Source organism: Corythoichthys intestinalis, chromosome 18, assembly GCF_030265065.1.
Source record: "Corythoichthys intestinalis isolate RoL2023-P3 chromosome 18, ASM3026506v1, whole genome shotgun sequence".
Taxonomy (NCBI): Eukaryota; Metazoa; Chordata; class Actinopteri; order Syngnathiformes; family Syngnathidae; genus Corythoichthys; species Corythoichthys intestinalis.
In genome coordinates, this window is record NC_080412.1 from 10,685,579 (window position 1) to 10,707,170 (window position 21,592).

At 42.0% G+C, this 21,592-nt stretch overlaps 2 protein-coding genes across 3 annotated transcripts in view; one reads left to right on the plus strand and one right to left on the minus strand.

Annotated features, from left to right (window-relative positions):
* Nucleotides 1-50: 50 nt before the first annotated feature.
* chordc1b (cysteine and histidine-rich domain (CHORD) containing 1b) lies at nt 51-13,395 on the minus strand. The gene is made up of 10 exons (XM_057821929.1): nt 13,191-13,395; nt 6,985-7,034; nt 6,859-6,915; nt 6,636-6,796; nt 3,686-3,789; nt 3,439-3,497; nt 1,394-1,464; nt 1,209-1,314; nt 938-1,120; nt 51-865 (listed from the first exon to the last, which is right to left on the minus strand). The coding sequence occupies exons 1-10, from the start codon at nt 13,252-13,254 to the stop codon at nt 680-682; spliced, it is 1,041 nt and encodes a 346-aa protein (XP_057677912.1). The 5' UTR covers nt 13,255-13,395; the 3' UTR covers nt 51-679.
* A 2,052-nt stretch (nt 13,396-15,447) lies between these two features.
* Nucleotides 15,448-21,592, plus strand: part of LOC130906486 (protocadherin Fat 3) — a 136,507-nt gene continuing 130,362 nt past the window's right edge. For both annotated transcript variants that reach the window (XM_057820875.1, XM_057820877.1), the window contains exons 1-2: nt 15,448-15,788; nt 18,490-21,458. In XM_057820875.1, the coding sequence (XP_057676858.1) occupies nt 18,513-21,458 (2,946 nt within the window). In that variant the 5' untranslated portion in view covers nt 15,448-15,788; nt 18,490-18,512. The remainder of the gene's footprint in view (nt 15,789-18,489; nt 21,459-21,592) is intronic.

The following is a 21,592-nucleotide window of genomic DNA, read 5'->3' on the forward strand; positions in this document are numbered from 1 at the left end:
CGTTGTTGCAATAAAGAATTTGCCATCTTTGTTGAAATGTTTATTTTTGGTAAAAAATATTGTTCAACAATTTCTCTTAACACGCAAATACACGTCATCTGTGTGTAAATGATATCGCACTTCAAAATGATCTTATATTACAGTACTTTGTCATTGGCTGCCATTGGCGGCAATGGACGTCCGATGTATTTTGAGTGGTAGGGCTGACAGAGAAATAGATTGGACGCCTATTGCTATCAGTGGCAACGAAACAATCAGCCACTGCAAGGCTCTCCCAGTTTCAATGAATTGGACATGGATAGAAAAGAAAACGTTACATAAAAAAGGTAGAATTGCTTATAATATTAAGGAAACATTTTGTTTCAGTATTCTTATTTCTTCCTTTCCCTGTGTTATTACAATGCAGTAAGTCATTATGAACCTAATTTTCTTGGCTTTACTGCCACCTGAAGGACATGCAGAAAACGATTTTTACTTCTCAACAGTGCGAGTTCAAACATCACCGATCATTATTCAGTGCAGAAATATGGACTGGGATGAGAAGTTGAATAAAAAGATGGGCTGAAAGTCAAAAATTTCTGAGATCATCCAGCATTGTGACATCATGCCAAGCATTTTGTGGCTATTCAAGTTCCCAAACTGGAGAATAATTCCTGCAGAAAAGTTGTCTTCCTCCTGATCATTCATTCTCCTCCTCGTCGCTACTGCTATTGTCGTCCTGGCATTTCTTTTCATGGTCCCCCACGGGCGCTGCCACAGGCGCCGGCAGATCCAGGCGAGCCCACGACATGGCTTCCGACTTTCTCATGGCCACCTCGATCTTGGCTGCCATCATGTTGACGGCGCTCTGGCTCACGTCGATCACCTTGAAAGACGACAACAAAAAGTGTCAACTGTGATGTCTGGGGTGCTTTTTTTCCTCAACTTTGAGACTTACTCCCCACAGGCTGATCTTCTGCTCAAAGCTCTTTTCGCCTTCGAACACCACGTGAATGTTCAGTGTGGTGCTGTTGGCGTCCACGTAGCTGAGTTCGGGCACGGCGTTCTTGGCGTAGATGGAAATGATCACCTGCGAGCCCGTCTGATGCCAGTCGAACCGACACGGCACCACCTTCTTACCCTGAATCAGCAAGAGACGCTTTGAGTAAGCCTCAACGATTTCAAACCTACCACTAGATGGTAGCAGAGCTTTCTTTCTCACAACCTACCTCATCCTTTTTCTTCCACAGGTGCTGGCCCTTGGTGCAGCCTACTTGGGAGAGGAAGGAGTTAAAGTCGGAGGTTTTCTTCTTGCAGCAGCTCCAGTACTTCATCCTGGACGTAAAAGAAATATACTGTATATTTTCCTACCGTCGCAGTGAGTGACATATGTTTAAAGTGCAACACCACCAACCCTTCGTGGAAGATGGGAAATCCCGAGTGGAAGAAGCACGTGTCAGAGTCTGTGGCGGGGCCGTCGTAGCTCTAATAGATTAGAAAAAAACAACAACATTATTTTTGGTATTTTGCGGACTGTAGGGCGCACTATCGATAAAGGAGTATATTTTCATACAAAAGCCAAATTGTTGCATCAATGTACTGCACTTGTCATGTTTTTTATTTTATAATGAATTCGTTTATCACGACTAGACATCGAATCCATTTGAAGTGGGAGGGTTAGCAGCAAATATCCATTCAGTCGCTGTCAGCTCTCCCACTTCAAATGGCTGATTAGATGTCTACTTGTGATAAACTCATTTAAGGAGGGTTTCTACAGGTATCAGCAAATCTCATTTAAAGCAACTCTAGGTAACATTTCAACATTTATAAAATATTTTCATTACATTTGTGATGTCGACTGACAACTAGTTGAATGACACCTCTTTTATATCTTGGGGGGGGGGGGGGGACTGTATTGCTTTCACCGGATCTAACTTTGAGGAGGGTGGACTGCTTTACGGCATGTCACTTCCGCCTTTCCCCAATCATTATAAAGACGGATGTCGATGGGAATGCTTTCACACGACTTCTGCAAAGGTGGCAGAGCAAAAAGAGAGACAAAAAGTTTTGTCCGACGAGGAAAAAAAAGGGGAGGCCACCAGGATACTCAAGAATAAACATTGGCCTGGCTTCACTCGCTGGCGTGACAAGCCCCCCCCCTCAACCAAACTTGTCAACGCTCACGAGTACAGGTGGGGTCGGGGGATTAGCCACACCGTTGCTAACCGTCATATGCTATTGTTTAGCTACAACTGGATTCATTACCGTATTACTATTCATCTTTCACACAGCCACTTGGAACAGAAACGTTTTGATTCATCTGCAGGCTACCGGGAGATCAATTGATGATTTTACGACACTGTGTGGGCGTGCGCTGGTCCTCACGGGAAACTTCTTCTTTAAGGCAAAACACTCCCACTTTTGTCCACTGGCATCGCTAAAATTGACCAAAACTGAAAAGTTAGTGTTGCTTTAAATATTTTTAATGCCACTTTTAATGCCTTGTTAAACGAATTTAACGCCCATGCCAACTGCAAATCGTTTCACTCACACAAATTGTAAGTAAAGTTGTCCTATAATGGCTTTTTAACCATCAACCAGATATTGTCCAACGCCAAAAATCTGATACAGATATCGATATATGCAGTCGTGGGCTTAACATATGGCTGATTGTATTGTAATACCCCACTGGATACTTTCATAATGATAAATGTAACAACTTCATCTTTTTCCCAAAAACATTCTGTGAAAAATAAGGGAACAACTTCAACTGAAGTTATTGGAAAATAGTGCCTATATTGCACAACTATATTTATTGTTGAAATCAAAATAACATGTTTTTTGGATGAAGTGCAAAGTGCCAATAAGGCACTGCCATATCACATATGGCTCACACAATGCCTCTGGCTCAAAATAACTACAAAGGCACACAGCTTCAATACAGTGAATAAAGTACGTAATGAGTTTAGAATTCATTATTTTTCAAGCTTTTATTGATCATTTAATTTTTGCACCATGAATGCAAATGGTATGCTCACACAACAAATCCTATGCATCTTAGTTCAGAGACACCTAATGGTTAATAAGCATAACTGCTGTGCTAGGCTGTGACCACCACTTGAACAAAGGCTTCCACATTCACTTTGAAGGCAACATTCAGATTGGCCCAAAACCGATAATGAAAAACAGATGTCAATATTATCTGCTAACGTTTTAAACTTATTTTAACGGCCGATATTATCGGATGTAAAACAAAGTTTCTTTACCGTCAGGTTTATATAGTTTTTATTGCCTAGAATATTTAATGTTTTCTAAGGCCTGAATTTTCATAAAATCCACTAAATGGCTTTTAATGCTTTTTAATGAAACGCATAACCCGTGAAAGAGTTTTAATTAGGTTTTTAAGGGTCACGTGATTGGACATCTATCAGTTCAAATGGATTGGATTGTTGCACCTACTTTTGTGCATCCTCCATTTTTGCAGGACGTTCCGATCTTGACCTCGCCGCTGTCGTCCTCTGCGATGGACATAGAAATAAAATTCATATTGAGTGACAGTTATGACCCATTAACTTTGACTGCACTCCTCTGACACAAATGGAGCTCAAATTCCGGAGAGAATTCTTTCAAAGTTCCAGTCTGTAGTTTATTTCCTGCTCTTGGTGGATCAAGTGGTTCCCCCCAAAAAATAAAGTTGTGCTCTCACCTTGTTGGAGTGCACGTGAGTTGTCGTTCAGCTTGAGCTTCTCCAGAGCTTGCTTGAGAGAAGACGACACTTTGTGCTGCAACCTCACCATAGGCTCGTCGGGACTGATCACAAAAGGACGCTCATTATAACATAACATTTTTTTTTCCTCGACAAAAGAGAGTAACTGCTCAAAAAAAGTTGCCACATTGAAAACTAAATACCAGAGTTTTCGTCAACAATAACGAAACAAAAATATTTCGTCAACGAACAATTTTTTTCCTGACGATGAACTAAAAACGTGTCAGACTACATAACATAACAAGATGGATGCTAGTTTTCGTCTGACTAGAACGAGATGAACATTCGCCATAGTTTCTGTCATAGGTTCACAATGTGTGACATTTTCTTATCGTATGTGTAGTTAGCACGCATTGTAGCAGTGTTTGGTTGTGTCACTCATGTGACGAGGTGCACTCCCCCACCCCACACGCATGCTTACTTTTCTTGTCTTGGCTAGATATTAGAGGAGTTCCAAAAAATAGATTATTACATGCATCGTGATTTGACACGTGACAATTCGATTGCGATTCATAAAGGTTCAGAAACGACGATTTTCACTCATAACTTTATGACAGCTGCTCATTGCCGAAGAAATTCAAGATACGTCTGCCGCCCGGACACCATTAACGGACGCATGCACAACGTTATGATGGATGCTCCCAGTTACTGGGAGACAGATTTACTCCTCTTTTAAAAGACTGGAAAATAAATTTGTGTATGAGACAGGCGGCGGTCGCGCTTTTGTGCGCAAGTTATTTTTTAGAGCGAGAGGGTAAGAGAGACAGTTCGTTGCTCCTTGTCTTTCCTACTGTCCAGCAGTAGTTTTAAGGCATTTCAATTGAAAAATGTCCTGAGTGTGTTGCTAAAACCTGTGTGCGTCAATAAGAGGTTAGTACACGAGCCCTCTTGTACTGTTTAGCCTTTATTGTTCTTGTTTTTGAGATGTTAATAGTTAGCGCTGAGCGCTAAACTAATTAGCTAATTCGCTAACATGTATTTCATATGCAGAACGTGTAAAACCATGATTAAGTACAGCGGTAGCACTACAAACTTGCAAAAGAGTAAAGAAATCTGTTGTTGCGGAGAGAGATGGAGAGAAGAAAGTGCGCACGCTGTAATGAGTGTGGTGTGGCGGTGTCAAGAGCAGTTGTGATTTCCACCTGTAACACTGTGAAAACAAAGTATATTGGTTAAAAGAAGTCTTACTTCAAAAGACACTTTGTGTCCAGAAAATGTGGAATTCATTCCACCAGTGTGAATTTTATTGTATTGTTGAGAGAAATAAGTACTCCCTTGTAAAAAAATAAATAAAAAAGCAGCTTAAGGGTAGCTTTTTTTTGTATGGGCATGTTTCCATCTTTCCTGTTGAATCATAAGGATATGTTAAATAATGGACATAAATTTGTTTGGCTACTTTATTAATCAGTACTGTACGATGCATCGATAATTGTGATTATCGTGATAACCGCGATCATCGTCAATACCGCGACCATCGATCAAAAATCGAAATTTAGCACCCTGAATCATGATCGAATTGTGGGGTGCCTAAGATGGCACACCCCTACTAGATATTAGAGCTGTCCCGACTAGTCGACGTTGTCAACGTCATCGATGACGTAAATGCGTCGAGGGGAAAAACATACCGTCGACGGGTAATGACGGGTTAAAAACATGACATGCAGATAAAGTTTAGAATGGCAGGCGCTCATGATACAAGCGGTTGTTACTGGCACACTCAAGGGGGCCGCTGTTATTTCAATGTGACCGGCGTTGTCAGATTGAGCAAAGAGGAAGAAAGTGGGCGAGCGAGCGAGAGAGAGGGAGCGAGATCGGCGAGTTGGAAAAGTGCGCGGGTAGCGCCGAGTTGAGTGGCTTCATTCCCCACGTTTTTGTTTTGGTCAATAAAAGTATCCTTAAAGAGCCATCCGACGCCTCTCGGTGTGGGGCGTGTTAAATGGAAGACGACTGGCATGTTGTTATGATGCATCACGTAAGAGCCTGCGTCACCACGTAGATTAGGATGTTGACTGTTGACCTGGGGTTTTGCTTTCACACTGCATGACGATCAGAGCCGAGGTGATTTTAACGTGGGTCGCTTGGCGGGTCGATTGACACGGGTCGAGGCGGGTCGCTGCACCTTTCCCACTGCCACCAAAAGCTGATTGTTAGTGAGTTGACACGGGTTTTTTGGCCAGTGGGAAAGGGGTATCAGTGATACATTGCTATTTGGAGTTGGATCGAAACAAGGTAAGTACGCGATAATATTTCGTTAAAGTCATGGCGTCTTTAATTCTGCTCTTTCATGCTTTCACCTCCTGATAGGGTTTTGTCGTTTAATTTTCTGTTTTAAATGCCCTCCTGTTCAAAATGTTCCGTCCCCCAGAAAATACAGATTTTAAGCTTTCCAATCATGTATCACGCATGCATATCGGACTATTTTGAAATTTGGCCAAATTGCAGGTCTCAGAGCAGAACTTCAAGTCACTTGAGTCTTTTCCGCCACATATATATTCTTTTTTTTTTTTTTGATAAAAGGGCTTCCAAAGACAACACTGCAAAATACCATTTGTTTTTAAATTAATGCATATACAGTAGAATGAGTTGAATTTCTACTGACGAAGAAGACAGAACGTGTTTTTGGCACATCCGTGAATGTCGGAGGCAAAAATCAAAACAGCCTGTATCGCATGAATTTTTGGAACGTTTGTAAATTGGAATGGGTTGCATCCGTTAAAGCTGACAGAAAAAATATACAAGTATTCTATGTGCGGAGCTTTCCCCACAAAAAGAAGCAGCTGAGTATGTGTCAATAAGACATTGCTTTTCTATTCTTTTTAGGACTCCACCAATCAATAGTGAGTGCCTTGGACCTGAAGATTATCGATTCCAAGCTAAGGTGTTGGACAACCTGGGTCTGCAAATGGCCTCCTGGGGTTTCGGCGCGGAGATGATGTACTCGCTAAATTTGGGCTTCTGCTCGTCCACGTCTTTATTCTCTGCCGACGAGGTCACGTCCGGCTTCACCGGCTCGGGGGGTTTCTCTTTGTTGTGGGGACCTTTCGTGCAGCCCTGTGAGCACCACAAAAAAGCAGCGGTAAAGCCGGTTATTGCCAGCGGGTACAAAAGCTTACCGCGATGCTGAGGAAGTCGGAGAAGTCGGTGGTCCGTCTCTTGCAGCAGGACCATCCCTAGAGGAGGGGGAGAAGCGCATTAGCATATTGAAGGGACACAGAGTAAGATTTTCAAAGGGATTTTGCCTTCAGCGCATCGTGGAACACGGGAACGCCGGGGTGATACGTGCAGCAGCCTGTGGGCACAAAAAAAAAAAAAGATTGATATTTGTGCAAGTTGGTGAGTCGCAACGTTACGGGAATAAAAGTTTATGGTCGTGCTTGGTGATTTGGCCGGAAAAAGATTCACGATTTTAAATTTCAAATCGTCAACATTAACAATTTTATGAATGACAAGGTCAAATTTTCAGATTTTAGTCAAAAAATGCATTTTACAAGAATACTGTTTCAAGATATAGTGGTAATCTCATAAGAGAAAAGCAAAAGTTTATAAGATTTAAGAAGTCCAATAGAAAATAAATATTGAGGTATTTTTATGGGGGGGGGGGCTTTGCCAGAAGTTTTTTGTAAGAATAAAATTGCAGCTTTTTACTCATTAAACTTATTGTCATAATAGTGTACCATTTTCATTACCTCACTGTCTGCCACTGATAACGATAGACGTCAAATCCATTTGAACTGGAAGGGTTAGCAGCGAATAAACATTGTTTCATTCAAATAAAATGTTCATTCGCTGCCAAAGCTCAGAGTTCAAATGGATTGGACGTCTACTCGTGACAAACTGATGGAAATTCTTTTCCTTCTTTCCATAATAAGAAGGGGTAATTAATTGCATGACAAAAACATATTTTATGAAAGAAAATGGAAAATAGAGGTGAGAATTCACCCCTAAATAAGTAATACTACAGGATAAAGTCCCTTCCCATTTTTCTTGCCCTGAACTTACAACTTTATCCCCACATTAACCCCTTGACATTTAACTTAAATATACCAGGACCTCTAAAATTCACACTTTATTGTGGTAATACAGGCGGCTACGTGCGTCTAGCTGCAGAGACAAAATTCCTCACAACTTTTAAGTAAAAGTCACATAAAGAGAGTATCAAATTGCCTGGGTGACCTTATAAAGCAACAATTTCCTTCCAGCAGTCCACACACAGTCGTCCATCAAGCCTTAAGGTAATAGCACTGCATTGTAACTCGCCGTGATGAAAAGTGGCATGCAATTAAAATGGAAATTAGACACGAGACCTGTGCGGAATTTCTTCAGATGAAGACGCGGACGACGTGCGCGTGTTTAATCACACAAAACTAGACGGACACTCTATTGAATTTCAACTACAACAAAGGCATCGCGACAACAATAAGCCATCAACCCATTGGATTCTTTAGTACAAAATTAACTCTGACTGATGCCAAATCTATGGACTACAATCACAGTTCTTATAATCCTATTGTACAGCGATCAAACATACTGAAAAAAAATACATTATACTCTGACAGGTACATGATTCTAGAGGAAAAAGTTATTTCAAGAATAATAAGTTTTGTTTTTCCAAACAGAATCATCAGTCTTCAAAAAAAGAAAACTCAAGCGATACAGTAGCATTCCTCTATTGCAATAACAAATCTAACTTGAAGGGGGTATTATCAGTCATATTAAGAGGCTATATGTCTATTTTATTGAGGGAAAATAAAAATCTTCACTTCATGAAAGCAGATGTATTTCAAATAAATATGAAAAAATTGAAACATTTATCCATAATACTCCACTTCTAAAAATGATTTTTAAGAGAGCCAGGTTTTCAGTTTAAAATGAACAATATGATATATAGTACATATACAGTACCCTTTAAAAGTTTGTGGTCGGCCGGACAATTTTCTGTTTTCCTTCAAAAGTCACTTTTTTTTTTTTTTTAATGAGTTACAAAATGAATAGAAAATATAGTCAAGACATTGACAAGGTAAGAATTAAGGATTTTTATTTGAAACAATCATTTTCTCCTTCAAATTTTGCTTTAATCAAAGAATGCTCGCTTAGCAACAATTACAGCTTGCAGACCTATGGCATCCTAGCTGTTAATTTGTTGAAGGAATTTGGAGAAACTTGACTCCACACATCCAGAAGCACCTTCCACAAGTTAAATTGGTTTGATAGGCACTCCTTGCGTACCATACGGTCAAGCTGCTCCCACAACAGCTCAATGGGTTTGAGATCTGTTGACTGTGCTGGCCACTGCATTACAGATGGAATACCAGCTGCCTGCTTGTTTCCTAAATAGTTCTTGTATAATTTGGAGGTGTTCTTTGGGTCATTGTCATGTTGTAGGATGAAACTGACTCCAATTGAGCGTTGTCCACGGGGTATGGCACGGCGTTGCAAAATGGAGTGATAGCCTTCCTTATTTAAAATCCCGTTGACCTTGTACAAATCTCCCACTTTACCAGCACCAAAGCAACCCCAGACCATCACATTACCTTCACCATGGTTGACAGATGACATCAGGCATTCTTCCAGCATATTTTCAGTTTTTCTGCATCTCACAAATGTTCTTCTCTTTGATCCAAACTCCAAACACCTCAAACTATGATTCGTCTGTCCATAACACTTTTTTCCAATCATCCTCTGTCCAACATCTGTGTTCTGTTGCCCATATTAATCGTTGCCTGTCTCAGATATAGCTTTTTTTTTGCCACACTGCCCTGAAAGCCAGCATCCAGAAGTAGTCTCTTCACTGTCGACATTGACATTCCCGTTTTACGGGTATTATTTAATGAAGCTCCTAGATGAGGACCTCCGAGGCATCTATTTCTCAAACTAGAGACTCTTATGAACTTGTCTTCTTGCTCGGTTGTGGAGCGGGGCCTCCCGCTTCTCTTAGTACTCTGGTTAGATCTTGTTTGTGCTGCTCTCTGAAGGGAGTGGTACATAGCATTATAGGAAATCTTCAATTTCTTGGCAATTTCTCTTTTGGGATAGTTTTCATTTCTAAGAACAGATTGTCAAGTTTCACGTGAAAGTTGTCTTTTTCTGGCCATTTCAGAGTTTAATCAAACCCACAAAGGTGATGCTCCAGATACCCAACTCACTCAAAGGAAAATCAGTTTTATAGCTTCTCTACCCACCTAAACTGTTTTGAGCTGTGCCAACATAATTGCACAAGGTTTTCTAATCATTTATTATCCTTCTAAGGCAACTAGCAAGCACAACGTACCAATAGAAGACACCGTTTGATGTTTGAGTGATGTTTGCTGTAAATGGGCCTCTTTACAAAACTACGCAGATATTGTATTAAAACCGGACATTTCCAGCTAGAATAGTCATTTACCACATTAATAATGTATAGAGTGTTTTTTTCTGATTAGTTTAATGTTATTTCCTTTTTTAAAAAAAACTATGCTTTTCTTTCTAAAAGGAGGAAATTTGTAAGTGACTCCAAACTTTTGAACGGAAGTGTACATATATATGTGAATGAATGCTTACATTTAAAAGTAGTTCTAAACTAATAAAGAAATTATTTGAAATATCAACCGGCCTTGATAGCCTTCTGGAATAATCGTACTTACTACTTATTAAAGAAAAAAACGCATATGTATATATTTTTTTATAATGTTATGAGAATAGGTAAAAGCAGAAAAAGATTTTACCCACAGCAGGGGTCGCGTTAACCGAATATTTTCCGTCGTTGACCGGTTTTTTAAAACGGTGACGGAAAAAGCTGAAGTCCATCTGTCATTTTGACAGGTTGCAATTCACACCCCAGACCACAGGGTGGCGAGTGAGCATATTAATTAGCTATTGTCTCTCTTGATGCATGACGTCGTTGGCCTTACTCGAAAAAATGTCAAGGCAACTGAGTGTCCGAAGTTCTTCAAAAAGCCCCAAAACGACGATGGTGTTGATAAAAGAGGTGAAAAAAGAGGGACTGGTGCAGTGGAGGATGAAGGATGACAACAAATCAAGTGAATCGCCGGTTCACTCCTCACTGCGGCGAGCAGTTGAAAACACCGCCAATTACTAAAAAGGGCAGAATTGGTAACACGGTGAAAGCGGCATAAAGCCAAAAAAGCGGACCAGACTAGCCAGAGCCTGAAATTATTTCAAGGAAAATATGGAGGGTGCCACCACTGTGTGTAATCTTTTTGCTAAGCTTAGCTCGCATACCACGGTAGCACGTCGGCTATGAACGAACACTTGACGCACCGTCACCCAGGTGTATTTCGGAAGACAACAGGAAACAACAGGCTAGCGGATTGTAAGTCCATACAACTTTCAATCGATTTTTTAAAAAATTGGAAGTTGCCTTTATGTGCATCTTATCAACGTGCATTTTTATTTAATAATAATAATTTAAAAAAATATATATATATACAGGGGTGCACATAAGTGGTCTGCATGCGCGCATGCGTACTGGACGTAGACAAACGCGCTGGCCCTCAACGGCTTCCATACGCTTTTGCGTACCGATGGCTGACCACTGTATTTGCGGAGGACACGAGAAAATAACTTCTCAAAATGTCGAAGAGGCAGGCCACACTGAGTTATTACTTCCGTGTTCCCCCACCCCCGTCAAAAGACAGACAGACGACAGAGACGTCACCGGAGCTACCGAAAAAATGACTTTAGCTGAAAAGTTGCTGCAGGAGGTACCATGGCTAGAAGTAAATGATGCTCGCACGGAAATGCGGTACAAAATGAAATGCGGTACAAAACGTGCCGTGAGAATCCCAATGTCGCCGATAAGAGCAGCGCATTTTATGTAGGGTCAAAGAATTTCAGCCATCCAAACTTTGAAAACAAACTATCGATGTCAAACAGGACCCCACTCGCCCTATGGACAAGTGGCGGAATAAAGGTAATGAACAACGACATGCACTGGCAAACGTGTTTTTGCTCGCATTTTACAAAGCTAAACATGCACGTTGAATGAGGTCTTATGAGGAGGACATCCCACTTTTAAAAAGGCTTGGAGTTAATGTGGGAGCCGCATAATGCCCTTTATTTTGAATTGGTGCTTTTTATTTCTTTACATTTCACTTCAAAGTAATGGCAATTTTGTTGTGCCATTTGATGTTAATCAAGCATTAATTGTTAATATAATTAATTAAAGTTAATTGGCTCTAAGTAAAGCTTGTCATAAATTTATCGCATCAGGCGGGTTGGCTCTCAAGCTCAATGAGGACCAAGTCACATCTCCAGGTCCTCCTCTGAGAACCTGGGCAAAAAAATTATGTGCACCCCTGTATATATATATATATATATATATATATATATATATAATGGAATTATATAATATTTGATTATTATTAAATGTATTAGGATCATGGAAGGTCCCACTTGGGGGGAAAAAACTATATACATCCTGTATATACATAATATAATAAAAATATATATGGAAACACAGCACTGGCCCGCTTACTGTAATCCATGACTGCACTAATGTTAGTTACTTTATATTATGCATCAAGATATAGTCATTTTAAAAATTTAAGTGACTGGTAAAAATAGATTATGACCGGATTTTTATGACCCTGTCAGTCAAAATGACAGACAACGAAAAAGTCTAGCGCAACCTCTGACCCCCAGTTTCATTCATTCATTCATTTTCCAAGCCGCTTTTTATTTTTAAAATTCATTTATTTAGGAGAGAGGGTTACGAGTCAACACCTCAGACTTCATATTGATTCCTCAAGGAAAGGGAATTATTACCAGGCATTTATTGAACTCATTGGCTGCCATTGACGGTGCTAGACGTCCAATCCATTTTGATTCGGAGGGGCGAATGAACGAATGGGACTGAAAGAAAAGCATTCAGTCAGTCCTCTCAGTTTAAATGAATTGAACGTCTAGCAATGTCAATGGCGGGTAATGAAATAAAAATATTACTATAATAAGTATATATATAAATGATTCTCTTTCTTTGGCCAAACAATCCCACATTTTGTAACTGTCAATGATACCGATGAAACCGATGATGATGACAATAAATATTTCATTCATTCATATCATTAAACATATCAATGTGCTTCAATCAATTAAGTTTTTTCTCTGTCTGGCCAAAATGTTGTCTGAGGTTAATGACTGAAATGAAATGTAGATGCTGCCTACACTGTACGTAAGTACAAATGTTCATAGATTGTACATTTCTCCAACTTTCACCCCCCCCCCCCCCCCCCAGTTGCTAAGCAAATGCTAACAACAACGTTTTCCAAAGTAAAATAACGTATAATTCACGAGTGTCGCCAGCCAGCTATAATGAATCATAAAGTCAACTGAAGTGTGACATTTAAGCTGCTTTCAATTGTGCCTGTATGAGTGTAGCACTTTTGGCCTGTCGGCTCGTAGAAATTTCCAGATGAGGTGTAGCCTCGCTAGCCATTTAGCTACTCACCGTCTGGGTTGTTTTCCGGGTCGAATCGCTGTCCGCAGCCCTTGTTATAGCACAAAGTAGACATCGTGACGAGTAAATGTACTTGAAATGTGAAGATGAACACCTAAAAGCAGCACACAGCACGCACGAGACCAAGACAGAGCGGATGCCGCACACCGCTACACACACACACACGAACCTGATTTCGCTCACTTCCGGGTTTGTTCGGCTTCTTTCGGAAAACATCGGCACTCGCTCACTCCCGGGGTTGCTTCAATAATATATTTTTGGGTCTGTGAATATATCAATCGATTCAGTGAAATGTTATTCATTTATTTAATTTTCAATAAAATGACAATTTTGTTAGCTGTTTATGGGGAACGTGACTGTTTTTGATTATAATAAATAAATAAATAAATAAATAAATAAACAAACCATAGGGACCTGGCGTCCACAAGTACAGCAGGGCTGTCAACCGGACAAGAGACCATTATAGCCGCCCCCCCATTGCCACCAGCTTGTCACGACAACATACGCAGTACTTCAGTACTTTTAACGCTTTGCAAGCAATGACAATGTACATTTTCAAATTATTTAATCTGAGATGGACAGTTAACAGACTGTAATGTGATGTGACACAATAAAAAGAAACAATTTCCATCTATTATCCCGTGCAGGCTACAATACAATACAACTGAGAGTGCTATGCCTGCCTACTAAGCAACAAAACAGTATAACTAAACATCCTGTGCCTGCTCCTTCCTCATCCCTGGGGTTATCAAGCCCTCAAACAGTGATACGCCTAGATTTTTTGACAGCAAAGTCATTTATAACATCAGTGAAATCCATCCGTCAAACCCTTTCTTTTATCCCAGGCAATAGCATGGCTAGATTGTTAACAGGTTCATTTGTGTGGTTTCGGTGTTGGATTGGTATTAGCGTTTGCTATAATACACAATGGGTTGTAAACCCAAGATAAATCCAGCCGCCGAACCTGAGTCTGTTCAGCCTCGCGTACTTGCTTCCCACAGACTAACAAATATCCCTGATCTCCCATCACCTTCTCTCTCCTCGGATCAACGCGAGCAGCATGTCTTGTCATACCACAGCTCAATAGGCTACAAGCGGCCGGTGACTGACTCGAATTGGGCCTTGGTCATGGTGATCGCGAATGTAAACCGTTCAGTGTTAGCGGCTGTTGTTCACTTACCGACATCACCGTCCACAGAGAACGCTAGCCTTTATTCTCTGGCTTCTTGTCCCCCTTTTAAAAACTTCGTCATTTTTTCTCGTTCACCTCTATGATCTTCAGCTCTCTTTCTTTTCTTCATGTCATGTCACCTCTTCGCCATGTTTAGATTTTATAACAATGACAGATTTTAATTTCCCGCTTTAGGGCATGTACATAGTGTAGCCTTGAGTGCGCCAGAGCGGGGTCAAACCATTCTCTGACAGAGGGGGCAGGGGGTGTTGTTCAAAAAAGGAAAACAAATTATATTTGAAATATTTAATATGTTAAGGTTTTTAAGTACATATCGAGTGGAACATAAAGTTTAATCTGACAATGATTTAAAGTAAAAAAATAAATATGTATTAATTTATAAATATGTAATATAGATATGTGAATGTAAAGTAAAATAAATTAAGGGTCATTCAGGGGCTCCTATGGTCCTGAGGCCCGGGACAACATACCCGGTTGCCCTCTCCTGTCAACCGGCTTGCAGTACAGTAAATGGATGTCCATATATGTGGGTGACAGGTTTCAATTACAATGATATTTGTTTAATTTTTACTAAAATTTTTGTATTTTAAAATGAAATCAAATAAAGGAAGTCAATGACGGTGCAATGTGTTAAAAACTACATTTTCATAGTTGTTTAGTTTGGCCACTTGCAGTTCCGTCGGCAACCTATTGGGGGGCTCAAAGTAAATGAAATTGTGGTTAGATTCCCCTGCGATGGGGAAGCGTATGTCCTCTGTTGTTGTTGTTGTTGTTGTTGTTTTTTTTTTTTTTGTTTTTTTTTTCTAGTTTTGCACTATGAATAGAAAGTAAAATTTATTTGTAAGATTTCGAAAATACGTTTACATTTTAGACAGTTATTTTTGTAATATTTTTGGGCGGAAAGAGTTGTGATACCAATTGTCTATTTTCTTGCATGAAAAGTCACTTTCGGCCTTTTCCGGATTATTTCGGCAAATATCGGCGCATCTTCCCTCTCTCTCTTGCTCGCTCGCCCATTGCTTGTCACCCACCCTCCCATCCATCTGCGGTCCCAAAGCGGCGGCAACTGATGCTTCTGGCCGGAGCCCCTCGAAAAAAACTTGAGCAAAGCCTTTTCCTTTTAATTCCCCCTCCCAGTCGTCTTTTTGTCTCCAACTGGAACCCCCGCAGGGTAAAGGGAGCACCCGGGTTGTTTTAACGTCCATTTTGTGTCACGCTCGGCAGGGCGCAGGTGCGTGAAAACTGGGACAATTGGCGTGTACTTTGACGACGGATGGCTGCGGCTCCCTCGACGAGTGCCTCTTGGCGGGATGCAACGTGCTCGTCTGAGTGCTTTTGAAGACTTTGAAGAACGAGGATGAGAAAGGATGCACTTTTTGAGTGATTCCGCAAAACAGGTAGGAGAACCTGAAATTTGTCAGTGCAGATGCTTAATTAGGCTGCAGTGTATATACAATACAACCTTCTTCTTGCCTTTTTAAAAAATTTTGCACGCCCTTAGCTGCCATTTGCAGTTTGATCAATATGGATTGTGTATAATGCCTTTTAACTTTTTTTGCCCCCCATTCTACTTAGACTTGTGCAGAAATATTGACCTTAAAATAGTTTGTCACTAGCAGACATCCAATCCATTTGAAGTGGGAGGGCTGAAGGGCCAACCAATTCAAATAAACTGGACGTCTAGTGCTGTCAATTGCAGCCAATGAGTTAAAATTAAGTAAAAATCTCGCATTTTTTAGGGGAAAATCCATATCCCCAAGGGAGTTCCCTTCTATCTGAACTGGGATCATTCTCCGTCAGGCCAGCTCAAATGGACTGGGCGTCTATCACTATCATGGCAGCCAATGAGTTAACTAAGTTTATGAAGTGTGGTGTATGAAGTGTTGCCGCCGTCAGTAAAAATAATTAACTTTTTCATTGCACTTTTAATGATTACGGACATTCAATCATATGGCTCATAATTCCGCTGTGAATTTATATTCATTTGCCACTTGTAGACGTATATTGACGTCCAAGTAATTTAAACTGGGACGATTGGCAGTGAATGCTCGTGCCATTGATGGTGCTAGACATCCAATCCAATTTGCGTCAAAATGGATTGGACGTCTATCGCCGTCAGTGGAAGCTGATGAGTTAACGAGCTGTGAAGAAAAAAGCATGTATGCAAAAGCAATTATCATTTTCACTTGTGAAGTTCTACTTAATCACCAAGTTGCTTAACCCTTTAACACCGAACGTGTCGGCAGCGACGCGTTTACGCATGCCGTCTTTGAAGCTTCGTCACGCTGTAATTACGTCACCCACGTGTCGCTGGTTGGTCTCATTTGAACGTGTGGAAGTTGATGTCCACACCAGTTTTTATTTGAAGTCAGTCGACCAAGAAAAACGGGAGATAATGTCATTTGAGTTTTATAGTTTTATTGCACTCATAAATATGCATTAAAACGCTGCATGGACCACGTATCTATCTCCATATTTCCATCATTTCTTGTCCTTTTTCAAAACCGAAAGCAGCACAAAAAAACTACAGATCCCAAGACAGTTGTGATGTCAAGAAGGACGAACTGAATGTGGACATTTTTAATAAATTTCCGAGTGAAGCGCCACCTAAGGAAAAGGAGGCATGCGAAGCAAGCAACGGCCGGTGTTGTTGTGCACCGGTTCGATTGAGCGAGCGACTTTGAAACGTGCAGAATGAATCTAAAACTAAATTTAGCATAAGCTAATGCATTATTTCATTAACTCAAGGAAGAAGATGAGCCGTATTTGTCGTTGTTTTCCTGGGATGAGTCGGCGTCTCGGCGAGTAGAAGTGACAGCAGCGCGCTAAAGAGTAGGCTGTGTGACGTTGTGTGTGACGCAGCTCCGTGACCTGTTCATGCAGAAGCTTTATTGAGGGAGAAAAAAAAAAAAAAACTTTATTGGGTCGTATGCCAGAAAAATTTAAATTGAACTGAACTACTTGTCAATATTTTTGAAAATACTTTTTTTCAATGTTATATATATTTTTTCTTCACTATAATCTTTTCAATTTTTATAAAGATGAGTGTTCGAAAAGCTTGATTGCATGTACGTATATACTTTAGATAAGGTGATGGGTATAATACCTAACTTCACAAAGAGATATCCTCCAAACCCTTTTTGTGTTAAATGATATATATTTTTTTTCTCACTATTTTGCACTGTATATAACCTGTTTTGACCATAGTATGTGTAAAGGCCAAAAACGCCTATGACCATACTTGCTGTTCGTGTTGAATTGTCAAACATAAAACTATTCTATCTTATTTTTTTCTATTGAATGTTTATCCTAACAAGTTGAATAAATATTATCAAGCTTCAAAACGGTTGGTCGAGCATGTTTGGTTGTCAATGGGACATCAACATTACAAATTTAGAAAAAATATTTTGGGATTTTTTTTGTCTTTTTGGGTCCAAAATGTGGATTATAATTGGTCAGTGAAGAAAACAACAGTTTGGACATGAAGTTCAAGGTGTCCTTAAAAAAGGGACCCAACTTGGCCATTGTGAACAATTTTTTCTTTGAAATATAAAGGCAACATCAAATGCATGCAAATTCGGCCAAAATAGGCTTAGGTGTTAAAGGGTTAATTACACTACGCCTGCCCCGCCTAGTTTAAACAGATTGGCTTTCTATCTACGTCAATGGCACTGAACGATTTTACATTTATTAGATTTTGCTCTTAGATATTCTGGGAAATAGGCAGCAAACACCAGACTTACTTAAATGTTTTATTTCACACTAGATGGTGCAGGCCCTCCAGAGAGCCAACTATTTGTATACAAGCAATTAAAAAGCCAATTTCGCTAATATGTCTCTTTCAATATTAGACGTTGTGTAAGAAATAGCACTACTGCTCTTGTATGGCTTGCTTCAAGAAATGGCTCTCTCTTGCCTTTGGGCTGTGAAAACATGCCGTAGTGCAGACTTGAATATGCGGTCACATCCCTTTAATATTAGGGAAGACGCCTGAAATATCTTTGTTTCCACGGTTTTCTATCAAAATTTTAACAAGCAGTGAGAATCTCAGCCAGTAAAAGAGATGTTTATTCTTCTGCCGTGCTTTTTTTCTTGCAGGACGACTGGGTGATGTAACAAGCATGAAGCCCAATCTGAAAGGAATTATGATGCGCCTTCCATTTCTTTTCCGCCGTATTTGCTTTCTGCTCACCTTCCCCTTCCCGACATTGCGTGGCCAATTACTGCCTGAGGCGAGGGCCGGCCAAGGCCTGCTGCTTTTCACCCAGCCCGCTTACAACGCTTCCATCTTTGAGAACTCTGCTGCCAGGACCTATGTCGGAAGCCGGGTCAAAATGGGCATCGTCCTGGGTCGATCGTTTGATGTCAAGTTCTCTATCGAGTCTGGCAACGCCGATGGAATTTTCCAGGCGGAGGACTTTCCGTTGGGGGATTTCTGCTTCCTCCGCATACGAACCAACACCGGTGCCATGCTGAACCGGGAAGTGCAAGACAATTATACTCTGACGGTGAAGGCGTCTGCCCAAGGAGGCCTGGAGGCACTGGCCACTGTCTACATCAACATTCTGGACACTAACGACCTCCGTCCTCTCTTCTCCCCGACCAGCTATTCATTTTTGGTGTCCGAAAGCACTCCCCTGGGCGCCAGCATCGGCCAAGTGACGGCCACAGATGCCGACGTCGGCTCCAACGGTGAGTTTTACTACTTCTTTAAGAGCAAAGAGGACCTCTTCGCCATGCACCCGACGAGCGGCGTGGTCACACTGACCGGCCGGCCCAGCAAGAGCGAGGACCGCTTTGAGCTTGAGGTGCAGGTAGTGGACAGAGGGATGAAGCTCTACGGTAGCAATGACATCAGCAGCACGGCCCGGTTGGTGGTGAGCGTGACGCAAAGAAATGAGTTTGCGCCTGTCCTCAGGGCGGTTGCCATCATCCCATCGTGGAGCGAGCAAAACCCAGTCTTTGCCAAAGTGATGGTGGAGGATAAAGATGAGGGGGTGGGTGGGTACATAGAGTCGGTGTCCATCATTGACGGTGACCCACTTGAACAGTTTGCAATTGATCGGTCGCCACTCGCTGCAAATGAGTATTGGGTCAGAGCGTCAGAGCAGGTCGACTGGGACAAATATCCCTATGGTTGTAACTTAACCTTCCAGGCTAAAGACAGGGGCATCCCTCCTAAATTCTCTAATACTCAATCGCTTCAGCTGTTGGTCACGAAGCCCAAACCGACACTGGGGAGTTTCGAGAAAGACGTTTATGAAGTGGTGCTGAGTGAAATTGCTCCCCCGGGCACTGTTGTGGAGGTGCTGAGAATCTTCCCAGCTCCCGCGAGTGTCAATTACAGCTTTTGCAGCTTCTCAGAACTAATGTACTTTGATATCAATCCGTCGACCGGCGTTATTATGACCTCAAGGCTGCTGACAAGGATATCACAGATTTTCATGGAGATGGAAGTGTTAGAGGCTGTCAGCCGGCTGAGAGCAAAGGTCCGGATCACCGTGGAGGATGCTAATGACAACTCTCCAGTGTTCAGCCGGCCGTTTTATGTCGTTTCCATCAATGAAAGCTTGGCCGTCGGCACTGTCGTTCTCATTGTGTCAGCGGTGGATGAAGACAAAGGAGAGAACGGCTATATCACGCATACAATTATCAGCGAGCCGTCGCTTCCTTTTACCGTGGATCAAGACACGGGGGAGCTTATGATCACGCGAGACCTGGACTTTGAGTCGTCAGAGGAAGTTTACACATTCGTCGTCCGAGCCTCGGACTGGGGTTCACCCTACAGAAGGGAGAGTGAGGTCAATGTAACGGTCCGTTTGATAAATATAAATGACAACCCGCCTATCTTCGAGAGAGTCTCCTGCAGAGGGATGATTGGCCGGGATTTCCCCGTTGGCCAGACCATTGTCACACTATCGGCCGTGGACATGGATGAACTCGGAATGGTCAAATATGAGGTGGTCTCCGGCAACGAGATGAACTACTTAAGTATAAACCCAGAGTCTGGTGCCTTGTCGCTGAAGAGATCATTAGTGGGGGCCAATTTAAAAAGCGGGATGTTCAACTTGAAAGTCATCGCCACAGATGGGGAGATGTCGTCCGAGCCCATGTTTGTGAATATATCTGTCGTGAGAGGTTCAGTACCGCCCCGGGGGCTTAGCTGCAAGGACACCCAGGTGGCCCAGTTGATGGCGGAGAAAATGCTCTCGAAGGCCTCGGCAATGGCTCGAGTGAGACAAGATGACAGGATTCCAGATGTCTTCTCTGTAAACAAACAAGCGCCGCAGTTCGAAGCTTTGCCCACAAGTATTCTGGTCCGGGAAGACCTTCCACCCGGAGCCAGTGTCTTCCAGGTGAGGGCAAGGGACAGCGACACTGGGTTTAATGGTCGCCTTCTGTTTTCCGTATCTGACAGCAGCAAAGAAAACTGTTTAACCGTGGGCATGGAGAGCGGCTTGCTGACCATCCTGCGGCCGCTGGATCGAGAGCGGACTGACCGTTACTTTCTTAACATCACCGTCTACGACCAAGGTGTTCCTCAGATGTCCAACTGGAGGATCTTGACCGTTATCGTGGAGGACGCCAACGACAATGACCCACAGTTTACCCAGGACGCCTTCACCGCTTTGGTCGCTGAAAACACCCCACTGGGTACGCAGGTGGTCACCGTGTCTGCCTTTGACAAAGACGCCGGGCAGAACGCGCAGTTGTCCTACCTTTTGCTGACGGCCGTCCCTCAGTTCGGCATCGACAGCGAGACCGGTAGCATATTCGTGGCCGCGCAACTAGACCGAGAGATCGTTCCAGCTTTCACGCTGAGGATCGAGGCCAAAGACAAGGCCGAAAGAGGCAACAGGAGATCGTCAGTGACCACGTTGAACATAATTGTGGAAGATGTCAATGATTGCGCCCCGTCCTTCATCCCGAGCTCTTATAGTGCTCGGGTGCTGGAGGACCTCCCACCTGGGGCTGTCATTACGTGGGTGCAGGCCAGGGACTCGGACCTTGGGCCCGGTGGACAAGTCCGGTTCTCGCTACTCAATGACTTCAACAGTGCTTTTGAGGTTTGCAATCTTACTTACTCTTTATCTGTTTGTAATGTCAATTTCTGATTCATCCGAAGTCAGGGAGCATTTATCCCAGCTCCCTGAAACTCTAAACAGGATAAGCAGGATAGAAAATGGATTATTCGCCCTAC

What these genes read in the sequence shown, in the direction of transcription:
- chordc1b (XM_057821929.1), bottom strand. Translation starts at nt 13,254, where the DNA reads ATGTCTACTTTGTGCTATAACAAGGGCTGCGGACAGCGATTCGACCCG. An exon ending in CCCGGAAAACAACCCAGACG is followed by an intron (nt 7,035 to 13,190) that starts GTGAGTAGCTAA and finishes TTGTGCCCACAG; the next exon opens with GCTGCTGCACGTATCACCCC. An exon ending in GAGGCCATTTGCAGACCCAG is followed by an intron (nt 3,790 to 6,635) that starts GTTGTCCAACAC and finishes TTTTGTGATCAG; the next exon opens with TCCCGACGAGCCTATGGTGA.